Raw genomic sequence first — 26192 nt, forward strand, 5'->3', positions numbered from 1 at the left:
TACCTTATGATAAAGTCTTATGTCCATGAAGAAGCCATGCATATACGCTCTGAGCAATGATGATCCAATGAGATGAGCAAGGCCTACGAAAAATGTCCCAGAGAATTTCAAAAAGCTTTCATATATAAAGAACTTCTATTACAAGCCAGCCATTTCACTTCCTTAAGACAAACAAGTACTGCCAATGCAAAACATCAATCTAACAAGTCATAATCATGACATCAAGACTAAGTAAAACTGGGAATAAAATAATTTTGGCCAGCAAAAAATTTTAAGCTTCTTCAGAGCAACCAAATCCACTTTTCTTGTCACAATACACATTACCTACTGAGCACTTTAAAAAAATCCCCACAAGCACTATGCTCTAAGTTTACAAAGAATTCCAGAGCATTTTTTGAAAGTCCATAGGTGTTTGATAATCCCTTTCTTAGTGTGATAGAAAGATCTTTTTAATTAAAGAGTTTTGCATTGGGTCAAACTCAGCACTCACAGTCAGAGGTAAATTAAGTAAACTGGAGTAAAACATTGCAATCAAACCATGTAACAGACAAGAAAAGAACTAACTGCCTCAGGAGAAGGTTGCTTACCTTCTCTGCTATATAATTTTCAGTATTCCAATTTCTTGAAACTATTAGCCCTAGAATGATTTGTATTTTCTGAAAATTACTACATTCAAATAGGGTAACCTTTAGCTGCGAGTTCCAAATTCTATTTGAGTACCTCAAAAATATTTTGAAAACTAAACCAACTTCTCTTCCTATGCCTTCCATGCAGCATATGAAAGCACACACAACAGATTCTCAGACATATTATATCAGCAATTATCAATCACCTTCTTGGGATAAAAATCTGAGAAACACAAGTGCCTACTGTTGAATTGGTTGGGAATCAAAGAACTTAGAGCCATCAGTCTAGAGTATTAATAATCAAGAAAAGAAGAGGAAATCACTGTCAGTAAATTTCTAATATCCTCATACATCACACCAAAATTACAAAAATCAGATGTGTAAATATTCAAAAACTGAACAAGGAAGTCAGCCAAAGAGCCAAATATAACTGTTTTACCTAAATTTTCAAGGTCTTTTCTGGTAACAAACTTGTAATCGTCATAAACAGTGCTTTCTGGATTCTCTTCCAGTTCTTCAGTCAAGTTGTCCAAGAAGGAACACCATTTTGGGGCGGGTCCTAAAACCTGTGGATATTATGGAAAATTATAACATTACATTTTTCTACAGATAAAGCCTACAGTTAGGCTCTTGGCTACTGGGGTGTGTAATGGAACAACAAATTAATCCCACAGCACTTAGAGAACACAATTAAACCTATTGCTTGCATTACCAACAAGGAGTACTACAGATTATGTAAGTGTTGTTTTAATTTAGGTCATTTGAGACCAGCCAGTCTGGAGGTTTCAAGTTTAACTGTTTCAAGTGGTCCCAATCTGATTAATTTATTAAAAGCTTAGAGCCAAACATTACAGAAGAAATTACAAACTATGGCACTAGATAGCAACTAATTTGTAAAGTGCTGCTGGATCTTGAACTCGTTAAATTCACTATGCAATCATGTTAAATCCTACTCTGACCTATTTATCTTAATTATAACACCACAGATACATTTCATGTATTTTATTCAGAGATAAACCTAGACCGTATGAACAGATAATATGAAATATTAAAAATACTCGCATATTTCCACGATAAGGCAAAGGATTTGTTTGCACAATATTAGGTAGCACTATCAATATATTTTTCCATATAAGCTTTGCTCAATTTCCCAAGTTAAAAATCAGCTCCTGTTACTTTTCCCTCCTGCTGTTCTGATTGAAATTCCTTTCCATCTTGACTCATGCAGCCACTTTCAGCTGTTCCAGCAATCTTATTTTAGTAGGTGAGTTAGCTGCATGGAAAAATCTAACACTGCATTTCTCTCTATAGTGTAAATCAGCTGATTATTTTAGAATGTTAAGTGACCAGTTAAATCCTATAGTGGGAGTTTTAATGAGTTTTCTGATTTTTTTGCTAAAAATTCATGTTAAAAACTCTGCAGTCAACCATAGGAATGCTTGTGATACAACAACATTTTAAGATCCTATTCAATTATGGAAACAACTAGAAGTGATTTTATTTAACATATACAGTTTGTTTTAATATAATTGTGTGATAACAGCATGAGATAATGCTGTTCATTTTAAAAGTGTGCTTCTTTTTAATTCAAAAGTCTTTTTTTGAAGACAACTACACATTAAAAACCCTGTAAAATTGTGTTCTAGACCATAACATTCTATCTAACATATTCTTGCCTGTAACACTCCAGAGAATAATACTTTATTCTAGCCCACTGTTGTCTCTGTATTAAATATGACTTATCTTCCTAAGATTTCAGGCCTAGCTGAGAACCATTACATGCCAAATGCACTTTTTTTACATTGCTGCATATTTCATTCCAATTACCAAGAGCTTCCAAGGAAATATCCAAGATTTCACTAAGAAAAACGTTTTACCTACTTAATTAACCAAAATCCCCATGTCTGCTCCAGGAATACATGGCACATATAACATTAAAATTGACTTCTTGCCAACATTCCAGAAGTTCTTGTCTTCATCTTGTCTCCATCCAAACTTTAATATTTTATTTCCCCCAAACCCACTTATTTAAATGCCAAGCTTTTATATTAAAAAGAAAGCAGTCTAGATCTATTAAATGTCTTCATGCCACCTAAGAAATCAGTTCTCTGTGCCTCATTACCAGACCATCAAAGCATCACTGGTGTGGAAGAACCTTAAGTTTAGCTATAATTTTGTTTTAGATGAAGCAGTTTGTCCTTCTCATTAAAAAACTCCCAAGCTGCTTACTAACTAAAAAAAACTTCTCTTATAATAAAATTTAAGGACAACATTCTCTCCTACACTCAAAACCTGATACTGAGAGTAAAACTTTTCAGGGGCATAATCTGTGCCATGAAACACATAAAGCAAAAAAGCCTGATTATTCACAATAATCTGTGGAGTGAGCTGGATGATTATATCACAGAAAACAAAGTGGGGGAAATGAGATAATTAATGGAAAAAACCGGTGGCAGAATACCAGGAAAAAATAGAAAGTTCAAGCCTTATTCAAATTTCACATGTTAATTGACAGAAAGGAAAACCCTACAGAGATGTCCGTGTATGTTTTATTACCTTATTTCCCCTTCTCCCATCCCACTGAAACCACTTGCCTACCTATTCTAGTAAACCTCAGGAGCACTGCTTTGTGCATTAAAATGAAACATTTTTTAATGCTTAGAAAGTAGTTAAAGAATAGAAAAGGCAAACAATATCAGCCACAGAACACAAACAAGAAATGCCCTTCTTTTGCAATGGTAATGCTTCACAGAACTTAACTGCTACTGCATTTTTAACAGCAGAATTTAACGCTCCACTGTCAAGCAACAGCCATCCCAGGATGATGCTAAAAGCACTCCAGAAAGCCAGGCTGCAAGGCCTCACCATTCCTGTGCCCAGCTACAAAAGCAAGAATTGACAGGGTTGGTCTGCACTGGGACTCCAGGGACAAGGTGGGAGCAGTGAAAATGGGCTATCTTCCCCAGTTCATCACTTTCCATACAGTAGCCACACTGCAACACAACTGGGACCCCTTGGAGCTGCTGTCACTCAGCACTGGCATCACTTCAGCCTGGCCTGCAGTCCCTGTTAAAGCCACCACAACAAAACAAAGCTGTGGAATTTGTGTTGGTTAATTAATATACTTGGCCATTTCGAGTGGAAAGGTACACATCTACCACACCTCACAGAGAAAAATGCACTGAAATTCACAGCACGAATAAGAAAATGTTATGAGGTATTTGCATGCAACTTAAGTGACAGATACCATTCTTACAATATTCATGATACACCAAATAGGTTTCTCTGCAAGTTTTAGAAAAGTTGCACTCAGCCAATGGGAAAATCGTTATTAAATGAGAGCACATGTATGTTCGACTTTTAGTCAAATTCTTTTTAGAATAGCAAAACCAGACATAAACACCAACAGTGATTGAATCATTATATTTGGCTGTTTTCATTATTATTGAGCTTTCTGTAGGATAACCACTTCTCAAGACAATTTCTGCCAATCGCTACTGAAAGTCAGTAGGGCTGCTTTGGCAATGTTTTTGTCCATCAACAGTAGAGCCTCACCCACCAGTGAGGCCCAGCTGGCAGCAAGTGAGGGGGTGCTCTGTGCTCTGCTCCCCTCCCACTGCCTCCTCCTTCACCAACTGGAAACAGCACCCATGAAGTGACCAAAGCACAGCTGTCCCACAATGTCCCATCACCACAGTGCAAGGCAGAGTGACAGATGGGTCACATCAGTCCCCTCCTCCTCACAGCAAAACTTACCACTGCGATAGTAATGCAGACACCTCACCACCACCCTTCATCTTATAAGCCATAGGAAGCAAAAACGTGGACTTAATTATTAGTAGTACTCTGCTACCTAATATATTTTTTTTTACACACATTAGAATATTTCTTGACTTTACACACAGAAAACACAAAATATGATGAGTGGTTTAGCATGCAACGGAGCAGAGACAACAAGTCTGAGACCAAATTGTCCAAGAAATACAGAAAAATGTTCACAGAAAAATATTTTTTAGATATTGTAAAATAACTTAAAAAATCACAGTTCTTTGTATTCTACTCTACCAGATGTTTGACTTTGTAGTCTTGTGGCACCACAAGTCTTACAAGGTACAGAAATGTTCTTATGGCCATGCCAAATTCCTGAGCACTTCTGTAGAAAATACCATCCTGTCATTGGTCTGTAAATGAACCCTAGAACAGCACAGGTATTACTTCCAGCCCACAACAGATGTTCCTTCTCTTCACCACACAGCACTTGTGCACTTTTAAACACCACTCAACAGTTTGACAGCCAGCTCTGCAGAGCCCTTACAGCCAAAAAAACCTGCCCTTATCCTAACTAGTATTAAACATGTTCAACAACTTAAAAGGAGCCCAGGATGTGCAGAAGCTTCCACAATCAGATGTCAAGAGATTTAAATTAAACTACTATGAATGCACATCCAGATGAGTATTGTTAAGTATCTGAAGGTTGCTGAGATCAATTCTACAGGAATGACTGAACAGTTGCTCTTTTCTTCTCAGGGAGTAAAAACAGGTTTCAAAATCTGTTTTTCTGGATGTTAAACAGTAAGTTCCTGGAAAATTTCAAACAAGACCATGATAAACTCTTCAGCAATAAACAAGATGTCAAAATATAGTAAAACTCAACTCTACCAATCTCCACTGGTTTATTTTAGCAGTCAAAAATATGCAAAATGTTCACAGACAGCATTAATTGGATTCAAAAATTATTCAACAGAATTCGAAAAGTTTAGATTGTCCAAATTCCCTCTAGAAGACTAACTTAATGTATGTGGACATCATTCAACTGCACAGTTACAGAGGCTTTGGAAAGCAGAGGCATTATTTGCTGTGGCTGCATGAGACAGCAGCAGGCAGATTCACAAAAATTTCAGTTTCACAAAAATTAACTCTGTAAGGCCACATCATGCCACACCACAGTAATATAGTTAGGAACACAAAAATGAAAATACCTCCTATCACCATTATTTTGTATTTTAGAAGTAAAACCTCCTGTCAAAACTCTATGTGTTGCGGTACTTTCTATGCATTTTGACTAAGACCATTACTAAGTAGCAAAAATGTACTGACTAAATAATTCACTGCCATATTATTTGAATAATGGTGATTACAACAAAAATAGCATATATTGAAAGTCTTCAACAGATCTTCAGGTACAGTGTATTGTGTAAAATTATTAATGAGTTAGTCGAGACATTTTGTACAACTCCTGTATATGTGAAGGCAAACTGTAGCAAGGACTGTGAAAGGCAGCAAGGAGGATTTCAACAGTAATGCATGCACAAAAATAAATACATCACAGAGACATTGTAAACTAGAGCTGAGCTAAGCATCAGAGGAATGTGACTCTTAACAGCCTTTTAAGTGGAGATAATGGGGAACAACTAACAACTAATTTTCAGATGAAATCTGAAATATTCAAGGAAGACATTATACAATTTGAGTGCTTATGATAAGATGGGACTTGACTTCACAATCCAAGGTGGTTCCTTCATTCCTTCATTCCCATTAAAAAACAAAACAAAAAAACCTGCAAACTTCAAGCACTTCAACAAAGAGAGATTATTTTCTAGACTATCATTTCTTGAACTAAATATATTTTATATATCTGACTCAATACATAATCATACTCAATATGATTTCACATACATATTTACCTATAGGAAACAAAAACAGTTCTTTGGAGAAGACATATAATAATAATAATATATCCTAATTTTGTTTGGGTTTTTTTATGAAATGGCACAATATAAAGCATTTAAAACCTTTAACAGGATACTGCTGGAGAAAGCAAATGCACATCTATGTATGCATATTCTCATTTTCAATCACACCATTTAACAGGAGAAAGAGATTACAGAAGATATAATGAGGGACGTAAAACAAAAAACGATGATCCCCAGGGTGTGGGCAGTGATTGAAACATGCAATTGCATTTTAAACATAATTAGCTCCCTAATTGTATGGCCAAGTTTAATTAATGCAATTACATGAAATATTAATTACTATTCATTTTAAGAGTATTGTTTTCAATGTTTTGTTCTGTAATTTTAAGAATTAGACAGATCTCAATATGTAATAACTTTGAAAAGTTTCCATCTAGATGCATTGAGAAGTCAAGAGAAGAAAGAACACCTCTTTGCACCTCATTAACAGTTAACATTAAATCAATCACAACTGGTAACTCTAAAACCCCCAATAGATTATTTCTAGATTGTAGATGTGAAAAGCTGCAGCTCTCAGTTCTTGTTACTATGCTTTTGGCCCTCAACCATAGCCAAGAGATCAGCTCATGTTAGGAAGGAGCCTTGGGATCATATTATCTTATGTTTCTGTCTACTACGTTTCCATATACAGTGCTTCCCATAGCAACCAATGTGCTCCAAACAATTTGTCAATTTGAATCCTGCTATTCTTTTGTAATCTTTGTTTTTCCTATGAATGCTCTACAGTCAAATCCAATTACGCCCTGGTAATCTCATAATTTTATTTAATGGACTGAATAAAATTCTTTGATTCTCTAAATTAAATTGGTTTGGGGAATAAACGCCAAACAAATCTCTCATATATTCTTCATAATTTCATGCTTTCCTTCACCCTGCATCACATGGTATAGATTTGGTGCTTTTCAAGACATCTAGTAGCTTGGTGGTGTACAGACATGACCAAGAGAGACTTAATAGCACATTCGCCCTTTTTGGCATACTACTGACAACAGCATTGCAATTGGTTTTAAGCCCACACACTCATAAATTTCACTGAACTATACAATGAATTGGCTCTCTCTCTCATCCTAACTCAAGCACATCCAGACATTTTTGGCACATTCATTAATCAGAGAGGTTAGATAGTTGGTTTTCCTACCTTTCACTAAACTATGGAAGCTGCCAAATCAACTATTTGGAGGTTTTACTCCTTAGAGAGCACTCCTTTAATGTTAAAGGAAACATTACTTTTAAGATCTTCCCAGTGTTAAACAAAAACTGCTGCAGAAACTTGCATGCATCTTCTAGGAATGAGATACTAGATCTTTCTGCCCTGGTAGTTATCAGATAGTAAGTACTTCTTTTTGTAATTCTAAGCAGTTAGACTTTATAGTGGTGGTTAGAATTTTTATTTTTTTAAATCTCATATTCTCTGGTCTGACAAGTACTACAGTCAGTTAACCAGTCACAGGTCTGCTCTCACTGTGAGTGTTCTTGGTGAAGCCACCATCTTTTGAAGGAGACAACGGTCCAGTTGCTCATAATTTTGGGAAAAAACATCCTCAAGCAAATAAAGCTACTCCTTAAAATTGTAAATAAGATTACCAGAATAGCTCTTTTCCTCACAAGACAGAACTAAAAAGAGACATTTCTCAAGTCATCTGTGACTTACCAGCCATAGCATTAACAATAGAGTGCGATGCTTCCATCAATGTTCCCATCATGTTCAAACATACATAAAACAAACACTTCATCAGTATTGCTATGGATCTGTTATTTATCAGACTCTCTACAGGTTTTAAATATTGAGGCAATATGAAGTCAGAAAGATACATTGAAACTTGAAGCACAAAAATGGCCTACTTTAAGATGAAGTCAACTAACCAAATGAAGCTCAAAAGGTAAGAGGAGAGTGGCTTCTCAAAACATGTTACAGCCATGACCTACTTCAAGCACCTTCCCAAAAATACTAGTGGGAAATAATTCAAAAGTTACCAAAAGTCTGTCCTTATTCTAACACATCGCCTTCTATAGCATACCTGCTGTAAAAAGAGGAGCAACTCGGTAAGTTGTCTTAATACTGTGCAGTACGACCAGCTGGGACTCACTTCACAGGTTTGATTTACTTATGGAGATGTCTTTCTTTATCCAGGAAAGACAAAAAAAGGTGGAGATCAGATATGATCAGCTGATCTAATCCCTTCCTGACAGTAAGTCAGGAACTACATTTTACTTGGGTGGTCCACACCTTCCATTCCCTATCACATTTGGTTAAGTGCCCTCACCAATTCCTTTGCATAGGCTCTGGTACTCATTAGAACCTTCATGAAGTCAATTTACTGTTCAGTGACTCCACGTCTCTGAACCAGCAATCTCCCTCACAAATGACACCACCTTCACAGTTTACACAGTCTAACAAAAGACTCCACCCCATCATGATACATTAGAAAGAATAAATTCCTCACAAGGCTCTTCCCTTGCATTTACAATTGTGATTGCAGGAGAGGTGGACGAAGCAATGGTAAGTGGGAAAATCTTTAACTGTCTTGGCCCTCCTTTTAAACAAGGAAAGAACTTCTACACAGCTTCTAACTGTTCCAACATTTCCAACTGCTTCAACTGTTCACAAATCTGTTTCTCAAAACATAATGGCATTTCTTGCACTACCAAGGGCATAGGCCATCAACGGGCAAAACTTCCACTAGCACAAATGAGAGTAACACATGCACTGACTTTCGCATGTATGCAATAGTCCCTGGTGGCAATCTAAATTTACAAGTAAGAACCACCAAAAAGGAGCTAAAAATGCCAAGTCCCAGCACGTCCCCTTCTCAAAGTCTCTTGATGGGATAGGAAAATTCCTCAACTGTCACACTGTGTAGGATCTTGCCTCTTGTGCTTTTAAGTGGCTGGGAACACAGTTTTTACAGTACACACCAGATGCCAAGGAATTTTACAGCATAAGTATCTTTACAGTCATTAAAACAAAACATAATGGAAATGACCTGTATTTTAGGGAAATTTGAGGAATGCTACAGACGTAAATGCAATGGCAAATCCAGCTCTTTGTCTACCTTACACGACTGACAAACTACCGGAAATCTAGGAACGTGTGAGTTTCTAATAACACTCTACCATTGCAGCTTAATTGCTTTTTGCAAAACTGGGAGGAAGACTTCTCTGTGAGTTTATGCAAGTACTGCCAGACAACACAAAAGGAAGGAAAAGCAACTACCTGTTGGGAATGTGCAGCTCCTCCAGACAGATAATGAAGATAAGCTCAGCATAAACAAACTTCGTTGCAGAGCACAATGTTAAAGAAATTTTATATAACTGAGGAAATAATTTTAAGTAGAAAGCATCTTTCAAATAAATATTCAAAAGCTTTCACATACATTATCGTTTTACTTACTTCTAAGATTTTCTGTGATAGAAATCTTAGATCTTCATAACTTCTACTATTTCTGCATAAAATAGTCATAACTCACAACATATTTCAATTCTGAGTGCAACACAGAAGATGACAATACAGTTACCCTGTAATTTCGAATGTAATGAAATAAAGACTTGAAATTATTATATGGAAAAAATTCTCTCACTCTTTGGCTTTTCTGATCCAAAAGCTAAAACACTCTAGTTCTTATTACATGCTGATAGACATGTAGCACAGTACGAAACTTCCTTTCAGCAATTACACATTTTCATTATCTGTGACGGCCTCTCTCTTCACTGACTGAAGCTAGGCAACTGCACCTTTAGATTTTCAGAAATCAATAACAGATGGCCCAAAGGAAAGGATAAGTGCAAGTTAAGAAGCAAAAAATATCTTTCAGATACTCAAGGTTTAAAAAAAGGGGAGCACACTTCCCCCTCAAAATATGTTTCTTAAAGTAAGAACTCAAGAACAGGAGATCCATTACCACCAATTGCTTGAGAAACAGTCACAACACTAAAAAGCATGTGATTCTTCTATCAATGATCAGAGCAATCACCTGGTATAATTCCATACAACTTCTGCTTTTAAGAGTTTTCTCCTGTGCTCTATGAAGGGTTTGATGTAAACTACAGGTAAGACTTTACAGTCAGCATGCTGCTGTCTGTTCAAAAAATACTGAAGAAGTGCTGCCTAGTACACAAACAGCCACAACAGCACTCAGCAGGGTTCATACACCTTCATAATCTAAACATGATGTCGAACTAGTACATCATCAGCACCAGAAAACATCTAAAACAAGTTTTACAGGAAGATCAGAAATTGTTTCCTGATTATCACACACTGGTGTTTTCCTTCTATATATATGTGGTAAGTGGTACTGTGTCTCTCAGCCAGCACATGGGAAATGGAGGATATCCTTTGTTGGGAATAAGCCCAGTGTGTTATTTTTCAGTTTGAAAGTGTTTGGGTTACAAGTAGGAAGCTCACATTTCTGCTTGCGAAGATAAACAACTTTTTTCCTATGCTTGTAAATACTGTGAGATAGGTAATGCATCATTCACCAGACAATTTTTTGTGTAGAGGATTAGAATGTTATGGATGGAAAATACAATTTTGCAAGACTGATAGATCAAGACTCAGAATTAAAGGCCAAAGATGCACTCAAGTATCTTTTTATTAATGGAAACTTTCTTCTTGTGACACTTTGCAGCGTCAAAGCTCAAACGAAACACATTACTTCATAACAACCCTTTTTTCCAGTCATTTCACAGTTTTCAAAATGAACAAACTAAGATTAAGACCAAAATTTTCCATTCTACGTCACAACTATCATTTTATTTTACACTATTTTTTCCCAGACTATGAAATATTTTTCTACATTACCTATTGTTCCAGGATAGAAAAAAATCTCTTAGCATAAGCCAGTTTCATGGTTACTTTCCACGTCACCAAAAACATGTCAGGGAAGGGCTGTATTGAACAAGATGAACAACTATTTTCTAAAAAACACAGCCTCATCATATGATCTTCAAGACAACATTTAAGGCAGCATCTATGCAGAATGACCTAATACTGCCAATCAGAAGACATGAAAACATTCTAGAAGAAATCAAAATCTTGCACTCTATTACTAATCTGTTCTATTAGTGTCTAAATGCCAAACACAAATATAATAAGAATTGCATCATTAGATTCATAGCTTTACCACACAAGCCAAAAATCTGTACAGAAGGTCTCACTGTAACTCTAACAGCACCCACAAACTACTGGAATGACAGCTGACTACACAGAACACTGGCCCTAAAGGCATGAAGTACAAGGTGTGGACAGGTAGATTTGTATTGCTATCATATAAAGACTCAAAAGAGAAAAAAAGACAATCAGCAGATCCCAAGTGGATAAGAATGTAAGTGTCAGAGTGATAAAGCCATTCTGAAAGGCTGTGATCATAGAGCTAAGTGTGGAGAGTATAACACAGGAGAAATCTCCCACACCTTTTAAAGTGAAGAATGACAGACTGTAAATACAGGTATCTGATAGTCATAACAACCTGTGTAGAACTAGTGAGAGCATCTGTCACAGACTGACAGAAAATACCTACCTATTTCAGATAAATGCTTTTGCTGTCTGTGAGTGAAGTGAACACAATTCTGGTCAATTTAGCCATTTAGAAGCAGCTCATCTGGATACCTGTGATCAAAGCATGTTCATCCCTAATTTACATCCTAGCACTACTCCAAACAAATATCCTGAAATAAATGAAGGGGATGAACTACGGTGTTAAAAAACTGCTTTTGCTTGTATTTCCTTCAGTACAAGTTCCCTCTACAGATTTGTTTCACCAAATATCCAGAGCATTAAATGAAAACATGTAACCTAATAGGATTTGTTGCCTTAATCAGTAATTATGTTATTTCAGGGTTAACCACTAAGGAAAAACTAATTTTTCTCAGGTTTTCTAAAACTATTTTAAGAGGACAATTCATGATATTTCTAGCAATAAGGACAGCCACATATCCAAAGTAGGTATTGTATTAGAAAACAGAACCCTTATACTCTTGGAGAAACTGAATCATTGAGTAGGCAAGAAATACTTGCTCTTGAAACATTTCCAGTTTATAACTCAAACAGCCCTGAACTAGGAGAGTGCTAGTATATAAAATTATTTTCCAAAACCACCTGAAAAGAAGCCAGAGACGCTCCAGGATTTATTTTTTCTTAAAGAGCTTAATATCTTCACTACACCAAGAGTACATTGCTTCTAGCCTCAACAGGGAGTGTTCTGCCAAGACTGCAGGAAAGTAAAAAAAAATCCAGAACACAGAATATTACACTCAATTAATTACATGCTTAATTGCTCTCTTCTTTTAACAGCCTAATGAATACAGTGAGTTTCAGTTTCAGTATGTTCATGTAGCCCAAAGTTTCAAGTCCAATAAATGAGCAGGACTGATTTGCAACATCTGTGCTAAGATCAGACATGTTTGTGTAACCAGAAGTAAACACTCACAGTAACACCTATGCCCCTTGCTCTCCACCCAGAGCACCCAGGAGCTGACATGTAGGGGATTTTCTGTACATCCTGCAAAGAGAACGTTATATGTCATGGAACATGACAGCCTCAATTAAACTTAAAGAGAATCTGACTCATCTTAGATCCCAGGCCAGTGGACCACCATGTGTCAGTGGAACTTTTGCCCCTCTTTGCTTCTTTGGCCAGGACCTGGTTGCACTATTGAATCAACTTATGTTTCTGAGTCAGTAGTCTAAAAACTATCCCAAGGCACACACAACTTTCATTTCAACCTTCCCAAGGCACACATCAAAGTGATGTACCAGGAAGCCAGCTGGCAAGAAGCAGGTTCCAAATGTTTGCATAAACTGCAAGTTAGCTATTAAACTAATGGCAAACAGCCCAATTCCAGTCAGAAATTCAGAGGCACTTGCCCTCATTAAAGCCCAACAAAATAAAACAAAAACAAAGTCTCTAAGCTAAGCCACTCAAGATGTTACCTATGCAACACAAACATTTCATTTCAACAGTCAGATTCAATTTGCTTTTTGCTCACTCTGCACTGTGTACCTATACAAGGTATCTTGCTATTTAAAAGCAAACCTCTCTGTCCTTTCTACAAAACCAAAAAAAATCACCTTTTATTTCCTCTACTTACAGCTTTGCACACAAAAGAAAAAACTGAAGTAATTTTTTTACATTTTTATAAGAAACGCAGTGTTCTCAGACATTCCTAGTCTCAACTGTCATAGCTATCCTGATGAAACTTCTGCAGGAAAAGCTGATGTGTGCCATTTCTTTTAAAGGCAATATTATGATACTCATTGTCAAATCTTCTATAATCCTGAAGTTCAAGAGACAGTAATTTTTTAGGGTTTGAAATGTAAATTTAGCTTTGGCATTAACAATGGAGAGAACAGGCACACGTACACAGCTAATTCAGTCAGACATGAGCTCAGTCAAAGCACATTCCAAGCTGGCCGGACATGAGCCAGCTCCAGTTCACCAGTCATGAGCTGTGTTAGCACAGCACTGTGCCCACACTAATAAAACCTGCTGAGAAGCTGGGTATGCTGGGCTGGGCACAGCCCTGCACTGTCTGGCCAACTTCAATCATGGACAGTGGATACTGCGTCTGTCTGCACCCATCTATGCACATACTGCTCTGCAAGACTCCCACTGCTCTGCAAGACTCCCACTGCTGTGAATTTTTTTTTCTCCCTACATAGAGCACAGCACCATACATTCGGGATTTTAAGTATCCTCCTTGATCACAGCCATGGCAATTCCTTATAGCTGTTCCAATAAGCATTTAAAACAAGAGAATAATTATTAGCACTCCAGGCCAATGACAGGCACAGGCAATTGAATGGATTTTATTTATATAACTGTCCTCTACAGTTAGTAGCATTTCTCCCAGGCATTTATTCTGTTATGAAATTCAACAAGACTTATAACTCTGTTCCTGTGAACATCTCAAAGACAAAGGACACATTTTTAGTAGTATTCAAGTCTACCTTAAAGTAAACAAACAAAGAGAAAATTAAGTTACTTATTATAAAACCTGTGAATCCTAGTACTTAGAAAAAGATAGAAAATAACGCCATTAAAAGTGATCAAGTAATACAGCTCTTCTAAGTTTTGCTCCTAAGACCCATGTAACTAAACTTAACTTTGTCTGTGCAAGGAAATTAGTAAATCTTTGAAGGATGGAAAAAACCCCATGTATTAATCATCAACTGACAGGGAAACTAAAGGACAGGTGTGCAACTCTGAGCTCAAATAACTAGCCTGGAAGATCAAGGAATAAAACTGTAATATGAACGTGTTAATAGCATTAACTTTTCCTTAATAAAAAATGCCCTAGAGCAGTTGAAGGCTGACACAAGTCCTCCATTTTATATTTTCTTCATTTAAAAGATAGATTAAAAAATAAACAAAACAGCCAACAAAAACCGATTTAGTGAGCTACATACATGATTTTTAGGAAATGCAGTAAAATACCCTTCAATTATACAACACAGGCTGTGCCAGCCCCTTCAGTCTTGCCTGTAAAAGGCACAGGGTAAAAAAGTCAGAGCAGAGTGTGAGATTTTTGTCTCTATTTCAAAGTAACTTCTCACTACTATTTAACTTTTCTATTGTCTAAAGTAAATATTACATGTTTTGAAATGAACTACAGATTGTCAACTAAAAAAGTAACAACAGTATTTAAGGTATGTTCAACAGCCTTCAAACTCAAAGCCATTGATACAAACTGGAGATGTTTAGCTCATTTGAAAAGCAAATTTAATCTGGGCAGTAGCCTTTGAAATAAATTCTAATTTTTTTCATATACAACAATATTTCAAAAATAGAACTCATATTTGGATTTATGCTTTAACATTCATCATTTGGGTCCATTTGTATACTTGTGTCACTGTAAATGTAAAACCCATAAACAGGTACCATCCAAACAAGTTTAGGCAGACTGGTAACAAAAATCAGGGGTTGATGACAGAGAAAGATGGTTTCGGGCAAGATTTATGTTAATCTTCATTAGAACAGCCTGCATGCTGCAAAAATACTAGACAGTATTATTCAGTATTTAAGTTTGCAATATTGTCTCTAGGTGAGATCTGAGATTTAATACAGAGTGCTTACATTTCTTAACTAAAAATTACTTGTCTGACTTCAGAAACATGAATTCAGTACTCACAGAGGATTCCATGAGAGCGAGATTTTTGAGAGCAAAAAGTAAGTATTTTTCATTTTTGATTTACCGTATGTTCAACAATACTCAAAGTAATACTGGCTTGAACAAGTTCTAACAAACATTCATCACTGGTGACAATCAAGACAATGAAATAACTTTTTGGCTAAGTTGGATGTGAACCTCTAATGTACTATAGCTGTCAGGTTCATGTATCATGCACACCTGCATAAAAAACAATCTCAGTGCACAATTTTCAGAGAGAAGCTGAATCTTACCTTTAGTGACAGAAGGAATGCTTTTTCCATCTAAATTATTTAAATTGACTAACTAGACCATTCCAGTTTTTAAAACTCATCAGACTTTGAAAATATGTGAGTTTGTGTTCCCTAATCCATTAATTAAAGAAGACAATAGAGAAAAAAATGCTTGGAGAGCCACTTTCTCAATCTTCCAAAGGACAAGGTAAATGGAAAGTGTTCAGCTGCTAATTACAGCTAATATTCTGTCATAAATACAAAAATATTTGTTGTCCCCCTTTGTTATCCAAAGCATTGAACAGCACAGCTAACAAAATGCAAGTTGGTTAGAGCTGAATTACAGAAGTAGGCAATTCACATCAGAAAAACAACTTGACATAATTCATGTATAAAATGCCCCATATCTCTTTAAATGCAAAAATCTAATAATGTAAGTAAATATATCAGACTGCAGAATTGTTTAGAGGGGTATACTATTGTGTTAGACACACAAATACATCATGAATACATATTCTATTCCACAAAGAGAATTGTGAAGTCATAAATCTCCATCCTGAACATAATCAAGGTCATACACAATGGATATGGCAGCAGGGGATGACCAGAAATGAACTGAAAAAAATTAAATTTAAATTAATTTAAAATCAATTAGGTAAACGAAGACCTTTTGGCTCATTAAAAAATATCTAAATATATATTTCAATATTATTAAGTTTTATAGTTTGTTCAAAATTTGAATAAAATTAATTAAGAAGTGTATGTATTTTTAGAGTCTGGTCAGCTATTCTGCATGTAACATTTACATAGGTATCCTACTATTTATCCTCTCTCGGGACCTCTAAAAGAAAACCTGTAAAGAACACACTGTAGAAACTAAACAGTAGTTTCTGTTTAGTTTCAGAACAGTAACTAAACAGTAGAGTGAAGTGCAGGTGCAATTTTCTGTACCATTCCCTGACACCAGAAGGCTTCCTGCTAAGTCTCCCTAAAACCAATCTGCAGAGATACAACATATAGTTAAACTTACAGTTAAACCTTCCAAGTGGAAAGTTTATCCTGTGAAAATCTGCATTTGAAGAAGGGCATTGAGCAGAAGTTACAGTCAAGAGCTACACCTGAAGTCACACAATATCATTTCTGTGTCAGAACAGAGGAGAATATTTACTGCTATGATTATGTCACTGTACACCACATATGAAAGACACTAATGGAACATGTCATAACTAAGCAAAGTTATTATCTTGAAAAACATAGTCCCTATTTAGGAATTCTTTTTCATCAGCTATGAAAAAAAGCTCCACCTGAATTTTCTGTGGCCACTAACCAGTTTTGAAACTAGTAGCAAAAGGCAAATTACAGGTTGTTTTTTAAATATTTCAATGTTACATTAATAAATTATGGTTAACCTAAATTTACTTTATTGTGACAACTCAGACAATGCAGATATGAATTTCAACTGAAACACCTGAATGGCACCGAACAATTGTGTCTTTAGGAGCAATATCAGCAACAACTTGTATTACTTACTGGTATATAATAGATATTCATTTTAGGGGCTTCATTGGCAGTCATTAGCATTCCTAAAAAGAGATTTCCACATTTAAAAATATTGATCAGAAGAGGATATTACTACTTTTTAAAAAAAGCTCATAAAGTACATATTCCTGGCTTGCAATGGACATTAATCAAGACCTGTAAAAAATGTTGCATCAAATACCATGGAAATAAAGATGTGATATCAGCATAATTAACAAATAATTAAAAAATTAAGCTTAATTTTCTATACATTCATTCCCTTTTGTCCTCTATCTAAATTGCTCAGCACCACTTTAAGCAACATTAAGCTCTGACAAGTGCAGGCTGCCAACTTTCATGACAAATGTAAACAGTTCATCCCTTAATACTGTTTAGAACAAGTCCAGTTAGTATTGCAGTTAAAAACTACATTGGACATAAAAGCACATTATTAATACATTGGTATTAGTACATGTGGTTATTTGTTTTAAACACACACCTAAACAGAGCCATAAAACATAACATGGTTTACACCTTCATTTATATTTCATCTTGGGAAATAAACACAACAGCAGCTTCTCAACCCAAAATGACATATAGGATACCATGGTTTCAAAAGCAGTTAATACTAGTGCTGTAACCAACAGGGCAAATGTAGAATTTGAACTATCTATGCACATACCCAAGAAACACCATGAATAAGGGGTTTACGTACTCTGAATATTAAAAAAATACTGTAGGAATACTAAAATCTGTGGGAAATCTCCTAATGCCACAAGACTTCATGGAAGTTCAAAATGAAGAATACTCTCAATTTCCTCCTACATAAAAGAGTAATAAGAACATTTGCTGTATACTTTTATGATTATCTCAATTTTGTCTTACCAATGTAGCTGATCAAGAGGCAATACAAGAGATTGATTATGAAGAACAAAGTGCCATCAAATTAGATAACATTCTGATCTGAAAGAACTTTAACATATGCCACTGGGACAATGAATAATTGGGTCAATTACTACACACCCAGAGGGTAGAAATATAATTTACACCCAACTAGAGGAATGCAATTAACATGGGTGGAGTAATCCTTCCTACCTAATCCTTTTATTATAAATACACAATGCAGCTGGACTTATAATGTCAGAAAAAAGGGAGCTTGCTTTCCCAGCAAAGCAAGGTATTTGTGAAAGCTTAGGCAGCCAACAGGCTAAAAACTGTGCCTGGAAAGGCAATTTAAGGAAAAAGCAAGAATTTATAGTATATACTTGAATACACACACACACAATACCCCAGTATAGTATACAAGTTACATGCTCCCCTGAGAGCATGCTCATTAGTATTTCATAAGACAAAGCATCTTTCCATTGACTGAATTAGAATCATTAGAAATAAAGATATTAGAAATAATTCTGCAGGTGCTTCAAAGATGACAGTAAAGTAAAATCTCCTCTTTGAGAGTTTTCCATCAATAATTAAAGGAGGACAAAAACAGACTTCAGAACAGTATATGAGTGTATACTGCAAGCAAAATAGATGAATGAAGAAAGTTAGCAACTCTGAAAGGAGAAGTCTATTCCAAGCACTTTTATTGCTTCAGCTTGTTAGTCTTAATCAATTTTTATGGGAAGAGAGATCACACCTTAACAAACTACGTAACAGTCTAGTTTGATTACTGTAGAAGAGAAATAAAGCAGAGCCTTTTTTCAGAAGTTTTAGTAAGAACTTCTTTGGAAAATGGTCTGCAATACAGTATCATGAACGTAAAAGAACGAAAATGGGAGTATGAAGTGATAGTATGTGGGAGCATCAGTTTTATAAAATGCAGATTTTTACCTTTTAATTTTTTTACAGTAATTGAAACATTTAAATGAGACACAGATTTCTATACACTGAAGAAACTGTCAAGTTTCATTTATATTCTACAACTTAGATTGAATAAAGGCTATTTGGTAAGTGGTAAACCTTTTTTTCCTCTAGACTTATTCTCTTCATGTGTGATCCGAGGAAGATATTCAACTATTGAAAGATGCACTAATGTCTGTCGTCATGTAGTTTGGTCAAAGATCCATAAGGGTTTGCTTCCCAGGAAAGGTACTAATACTGAAGCTGGTTGGTAAAATAATTTAATTAAAAATGTTGAACTATGACAAAACTACCACCAAAAAAACCCTGTTCACAGTATACTCATCCTGAGTTTACCATAACTGATAGAACTATAGAATCTTAGAACAGTTTGGTTTGGATGAGATTCCCATGCGATCACTTCTCAAGCTTGTCCAAGTACCTGTGGATGGCATCACACCCTTCAGTTTGGTGTCATCTGCCAGTTTGCTGAGGGTACACTCAACCCCCCTGGCTATGTCATTAATGAAGATGTCAAATAAAGCTTGTCCAATAGACCACTAAGGGACAGCACCTGTCACTGATTTCCATTTGGACACTGAACTGTTGACCACTACAACTTCTAGATGAGACTATCCAACCAATTCCTCATCCCCTGAACAGTCCATACATCAAATCCTTATCTCTCCAATAAAGGTGAAAATGGGGTTTTGCCTTTCTCAGCAGCAGTGACACAAGAAGTGTTAAAACACAAGCTAGGCAAAGATCTCCTGGGTTTCCTGGGCCAGGCATCTAGTGGGGCTCTGAGAATGCTGGGGCACCAGTAGGGGCACTGAGGCAAACTCATACTGATACTGAAATCATGTTATATTTCCAACTTTTCATAACTGTAAGTCCATCTTACTGGAAGTGTTTCCTTATTTTCAGCTCTTCAGTCATGATTATTCCTTAAATTCTGAAGCATGAGGTGGTTATAGGCATCTTAAATGCTGGTCCAACAGTATTTATGATAAACATGTGATGCACCACCTCTTGCTCTAGATCTCTCAATTTCCATTGCAACATACTCTACATTTTGCTCCACTGTCTCTATGTGACTATAAAATACAACCCAGTTTTCTTCCCACAACAGTTCTTACCAAAACCATCAACCCCCTGCAGACAATAAAAACAGCACTGATTTAAGCAGTGGAGATGTGGGACACAGAATTAGACTGCAGAATCTAGACCTGAATCACAGATATGTGAAAAGCAATGTTCAATAGCAACATTAGGGAGATGTGTGCATTCAATTCTTTGTACTACAAGATTCATCCTGCAGTCTCATGAAAATCATTTCTGCAAAAACACACGAGGCATGTCCACATACCACAAGGGCTATAGAGCACCCACAGCTGAGTAATGCCCATCCTTGACATACTCAAACTTGACTTGACCTGAGCAACCTGATCAGACTTCAAAGCTGGATCTAACTGCAAGTTGGCCCTGCTTTGAGTAGGAAATAGACAACTCCCAGGGGTACCTTCCAACTCAAATTATACTGTGATTCTACATTGACGAGTAACTTTTTTCTGTTCCATTCCCCATGGTGAGCTCTTCCTTGATGCTGTGTGGATGTTAATTTGCTGCCAGGTTCTCTTTTAGATGAAACCAATAAGCTCATAGGTGAAACGTGGGTGAAATGCTGAGAATAATTCACTGCAATGGTCTCTCTCTGTAGCCACCACAGATGAGGGTTTATCCATCTCCAGGATACCCCGTCACCACGTAGTAATTTTCAAATACACCCACATGAACTCCTACATTCAACCAGGGCACATGGCATGTACTCTGCTCATAAGGTCAAAAATACCCACCATCTTATGAGGGAAGAGTACTTAATTGCTCATCTTAAAAAAAAAAAATCCAACACATTCTTAACTGAAGTTGGCAGAAAAGACAAAGATAAGTTTTAACTTGCTAGAAATCTCACTTATCTACAATCTTAAATTTGAGCTGCTAGTATGAATCAAAGTCCAAGTTGCCCTGTCTTTACTGCTACTTTTCTCTAAAGTTAGGATAATAGCAGTTTGCAACTCAGGCACTGTTTCAAGACTTTTGCTCTGTGCCATCCCAGTGGCCCTAATTTATTTCATCTTTTTCAGTACTGCTTTCTAAAAAGGAAGTAGGTATCACACCATAGTTGAGAACTAAAGCAGCTCATATTAAGCAAGAAAATTAATCAAGTTGCAATCTGAAGTACAACCAAAGCACATATGCACATACAACCACCATTTTGTAAAATGTTTTTACTCATAAATTAAGTCCTGGAAACCTTGGTTTAAAAGTGATCCTCAGTTTTGATCTCTAGATATAACATAATGAGATACAATAAATCTGAAAACAATTACAAAAACTATGCAAATTTGTGCACTTAGGAATCTACACTTAAAACCAAAGTATTAAACCTAAGGGATAGCGCAACTTAAATGCTGTATTTAAATCAAAGAAAGATCAAATCCTTGAAACACTTGAAAAAAAAAAAAGAAACCATAAATTTGCTATAAAGATATTTTTCCTACTTCTACAAAGCAAGCTCTAAGTCATCTGGGACTTAGTCAAGACAATAGGCCAAAATTCCTATTCTTATGAAATGAGTCACTTCAGATATTTGAAGGAGCAAAAGAGGTTAATCACTCAATTAACAGCACCAGCAGCTTCTAATGCAAAGAACCTCCAATGTAATACAGACGTAGAGGAACCAAGGACACTAACTGACAAAAAACCCTTTATTCCAAGCTCTGCCATAAGGAGCAAAGTGAACCTAAATTTTATCACCTAAACAAAGGCCACACCTTGGGTTAACAAGCTTTTCCTTTTGAATTTAGCAAGACATTAATATACTTAACATACCTGAATTTGGATAAAGGCAGACATCATTTATATCATGTTCTGGCTCCATTGAAGTAAATATCTTCCCCTGAAATTGCAGGAAGAAAATAAATCATGAAGAACTCCAAACTCCAAACAACATAATTAAATTCAGTAAATCTAAACATTAATAATAGCTACTATACAAGCTAAGAAACATGATGGAATAAAGATGGAACAGATTTTGCAGAACAATAAAATGTTATTAATATCTGAACATACACAAGAAACTCAGTATTGTATTTTATCTCTGATTCAATCTCTTACAAGGAAGTGCAGCCTACTGGTAACTGAAGACACACGATGCACAGTGACACCTCTAATTTCTCAGCTTACACTTTTGTGTTGAAAATATATGTCAGATTTACTTTATTTTATGCAAAAGTGCAGCTGAGGTTCACAAGTTCTTGCACATTGTCAGTGTAACCCTGAATTCAGTTCTGAACGTGGTAGTTCTAAGCAATGTTACTTTGCTAAGTAAAATTAGCTGAAAAAATGGATTAGAAGTGAAATTTGAATCTAGAGCTTGGTTCTGCCACTGTACTAATGTCTACATGAAATGAAATACAGCTCAGCACTTTATATATGATTTACAAAGTCAGTATTAAAGAGGTCTTGATATAAAATAAAAGTAGCAAGAGCATGCAGTGGTATCTAGCTTAGATAGAATTGAAGTTATAAAGGTTACTTAAGAAAGAGGTAAAAGCAGGAAACAATGTTCTCTAAATAATAAGAATTGGAACACAGTCTGAAAAACCCAGACAAAATACAGGTGCTCTTATAAGCCAACACACAAAACAACCAGTAAAGGAAGAGTCTCTAACAACTGGACCACATAATCTGAAGCATGAGACTACATGCCTACACAGCTCTAAATGAGGGACAGGAACAAGGCAAATTTTGATCCTGTTCCTCTTTTTTTTCCTTTCCCTGCAGCAATCCCACCTACCTTTCTGGGCCCTTCCTTTCCCTCCCAGTTACATGCTGTTACCCCACCCACCTCTGGTCTCTCCCTGATGATTAAGAAGAGTCTTCCTCCACCCCGGCCCCAGCAGACAAAAGCCTGGTGCTCCCCACCCCAAGGCACGTCTCAGCATGGGGCTATTCTGGTATCAAAGCCATATGCTCTCCACCCGCAGTCTGCCTCTGCACTTGGTTCCTGGCCAGAGATAGTCAGGAACCAGCATCTGGGAGAAGTGGAGCCAGCTGGAACATACTCTAGGAAAGAGTCCAAAGCTATCCTTGCCTTCCAGCGGTGAGCAACCCTCCTTTTTCCTACCAGAGGCCACCTGACAAACCTTACAGTGTTTCATTCTCAAGGAGGGAAGTATACATACCTAAGAAAAATGGAGAGAGGCCACTGCAGATGTTTTAAATAATAACCAATAATTTATTTGCTCTTTCAAACAATAAAAATTAACTGCAGAGGAGCTTACGAAAAACTACTTGCCATCACAGAAAAAATAAAAGAGGCTGCTGGAATTTCATGGAGCAGCACAATAATACTGAATTGACTGTGTGAAATAATTAGAAAAAAGCTTCTATTACAACTCTCTTTATGTTTCACTATAAAGTTAGAAATGCATAGATGGAGATGTATTTTAGAAGGAACACAATGACTACAGACATCCCCTCAAACCAAAACAAATTACAATAGTGTTGTTTGAATCTATATGAATCTATAGGGTAACAAAATATGAATGAATATTAAAATATGAATCTATAGGGTAACAAAATATGTTGCCCCATAGATTCATAGTAAGGTTCATTCACAGAAAGCTAAGAGGACAGCACGATGTAATGCAAAAAGTGCTATGAAAATGAAAGATTTCAATTTCACTTAGAGGTGCAAAGGGAAAGGGTAAAGACATTGCCCATTGCAACATAATCCCCTAAAACAGTGTAAGACACACTGTTACTTGGCTCCATGCATAGTATCTGCTTCAGTATCCAAACGGAGTCCTGCGAAAATAAGCAGCACCTGATTTTAATAGGTCCTTAACTAACTGATCTACCTTTGAAATTAACCCTACTTTGAGCAGGGAATTGGAATGAATATGTTTTCACTAGTGAAAAAATGTAACTGGATGTATTCAAGAACACTGTGAGAAATATACAAACCAAGGCAATGGCTAAGATAGTACCTTTTATGTTTAAATCTTTCTACTGAAAGAAGCCTCTTGGCCAGACGTGTACAAACAGCTAAAAAACCTCTAAAACTATAGCTTTATACCTGTCAGGCTATTGAATAACTTCCCAGATATTGATTTAGTCAGACAGGACAAAATGCTATGCAAATTAAGAGACATTAAAACCTCAACTTCTTACACTGAATTTCAGCCTAATTAATCAAGCTGCACAAAAAACACTCCAAAACAACAAACCAAAAAAAAACCACAAAAAACCCCACACCAAACCAAAAAAACTCCCAACCCAAATAAAGTAAAAATTAAAAAATCTGAATGCAGCAACATGAAACTACTTACTGTATCTTTGTTCCACATTTTTATGATTCGAGAATCCGCAGAGATAATTAAATCCAACTGATGCTGAAACTGAATTGATTTAATAGGCAGCCCATAGTGGTGATCTTTGACTATTAATGGATTACTAGACCGGAGATCATATAATAGGACCTTGAAGAATAAGAGACAAATTAAATGTACAACATTGTAAGATCGTGAGGAAGTCATGCCCATCAGATCTTCACTAAACATTTAACTAAACTTGAGATTTTACTTAAATACATAGGCAGGATTTACATAAAATAAATAATTTTAAATTCTGAAAGCAACTTGTTAAGTGAGCCTGGTTTATTCTAACCAAGTAATTTAACATTAGCATGTTTCTATCTAGAAAAATTAACTAATTTAAGACATAACTATCTTTCTAAAGATTTTTAAATTTCTTTCAAAAAGAAGAACCATTTTTTTTGTTTCAATACTCTTAGAATTTCATTATTATTAATATTTTGCTTTCAGATTCTTGAATTGTTGTTACATGATTTAAAATTTCAGACTGCCTTCTAGATTCAGTGAATATAACTTCCCCTCAGTGAAACAGCACAGAATGTAATTTTTTGTGTTAAGGAAAGTGGAGAGTACCGGCCCTGCCTTCCAGAAACCTGTATTTTATCTTCAAAATTTCCTATGGAACTTGAGAAAGTTAAATCTTTCATATGTAAAGTGTGAAGAGCAATTTTTGGGAAAAATACTATCAGCAGTTTATTTAATGAGAAACACAATCTACAATAAGATTTGTCTGACTTGTACATTAACATAGCAAATACAATTCTCACACACATATCTGTTCTTGAAGAAGCTACAGCTCTCTAAGCCCATGAAAATACTGATGAAGGCAGGAAACAATCTCCACACTTCCCTTTACAAATATGACGGTAACAATAAATGAATTGAAATGATTCTTCGTATCAAGTCAAGACACTAAAAATAACAGTTGAAAGACAATAATTTCTGTTTTTTAGCCACCATCAAGACAAGGGAGAGCACATATGTTGCATTGAGATGGTACTCATAAGTCTCAAAAAGCAGCAACTTCTCCACACACTTGACTCAAGAAAACTGCAAATTTGAAGTTATATAGTATGTAGGTCATGATGATTTAAAGTGGTACCTACAAAATTCTGAAGAGCACAAGCATTTGATAAAATTAAATTGCAGTTTGACTATCACTACTCAATACATGTAATTTATGGTCTAAGAAATACTTGCAGTAATAGACATATACTGCACTCAACATATGATAGACTTGGAGTGGTAATTGCAAGAGCAGGATCTCCTAAGAACTGTGGTAGATAAAGTCAAATCTACCTGCCCAGTAGATGTTCCAACAGCCATATTCAAAGCCCCATCAAATTTCAGTGCTGAAATGGATGGCAAACCTTCTATCCTGCAAAGCACAATGCTTACTGTTAGGCATTCTTTCAATAAAGCCTGCAAATATTTTTTTTAATGTTAAAAAATAGTTAATTCTTAGCTAATAGTAAAATAATTCACAGGTATTCAGAAATACTACTTCAAAAAGCTGCACTGTTTACATTCACAACATGTATTTGTATACAAAAATAGCTACTATTACTTAGATCAGTGTCTAAGAGAACTCCTTCATGACTAAGAAAATCCTTTATTCACACTAGCAATGACAAG

At 36.0% G+C, this 26192-nt stretch overlaps 1 protein-coding gene across 1 annotated transcript in view; it reads right to left on the reverse strand.

Annotated features, from left to right (window-relative positions):
* NOL10 (nucleolar protein 10) overlaps positions 1-26192 on the reverse strand; it is a 52433-nt gene that overhangs the window by 15431 nt on the left and 10810 nt on the right. Inside the window, exons 10-15 of the mRNA XM_083857036.1 lie at positions 25857-25935; positions 24513-24662; positions 22009-22075; positions 17287-17339; positions 1066-1192; positions 4-83 (exon numbers count right to left, since the gene is read on the reverse strand). Of these exons, the coding sequence (XP_083713162.1) occupies positions 4-83; positions 1066-1192; positions 17287-17339; positions 22009-22075; positions 24513-24662; positions 25857-25935 (556 nt within the window). The remainder of the gene's footprint in view (positions 1-3; positions 84-1065; positions 1193-17286; positions 17340-22008; positions 22076-24512; positions 24663-25856; positions 25936-26192) is intronic.

This window comes from Zosterops lateralis (genome assembly GCF_965231275.1).
Source record: "Zosterops lateralis genome assembly, chromosome: 3".
Lineage (NCBI taxonomy): Eukaryota > Metazoa > Chordata > Aves > Passeriformes > Zosteropidae > Zosterops > Zosterops lateralis.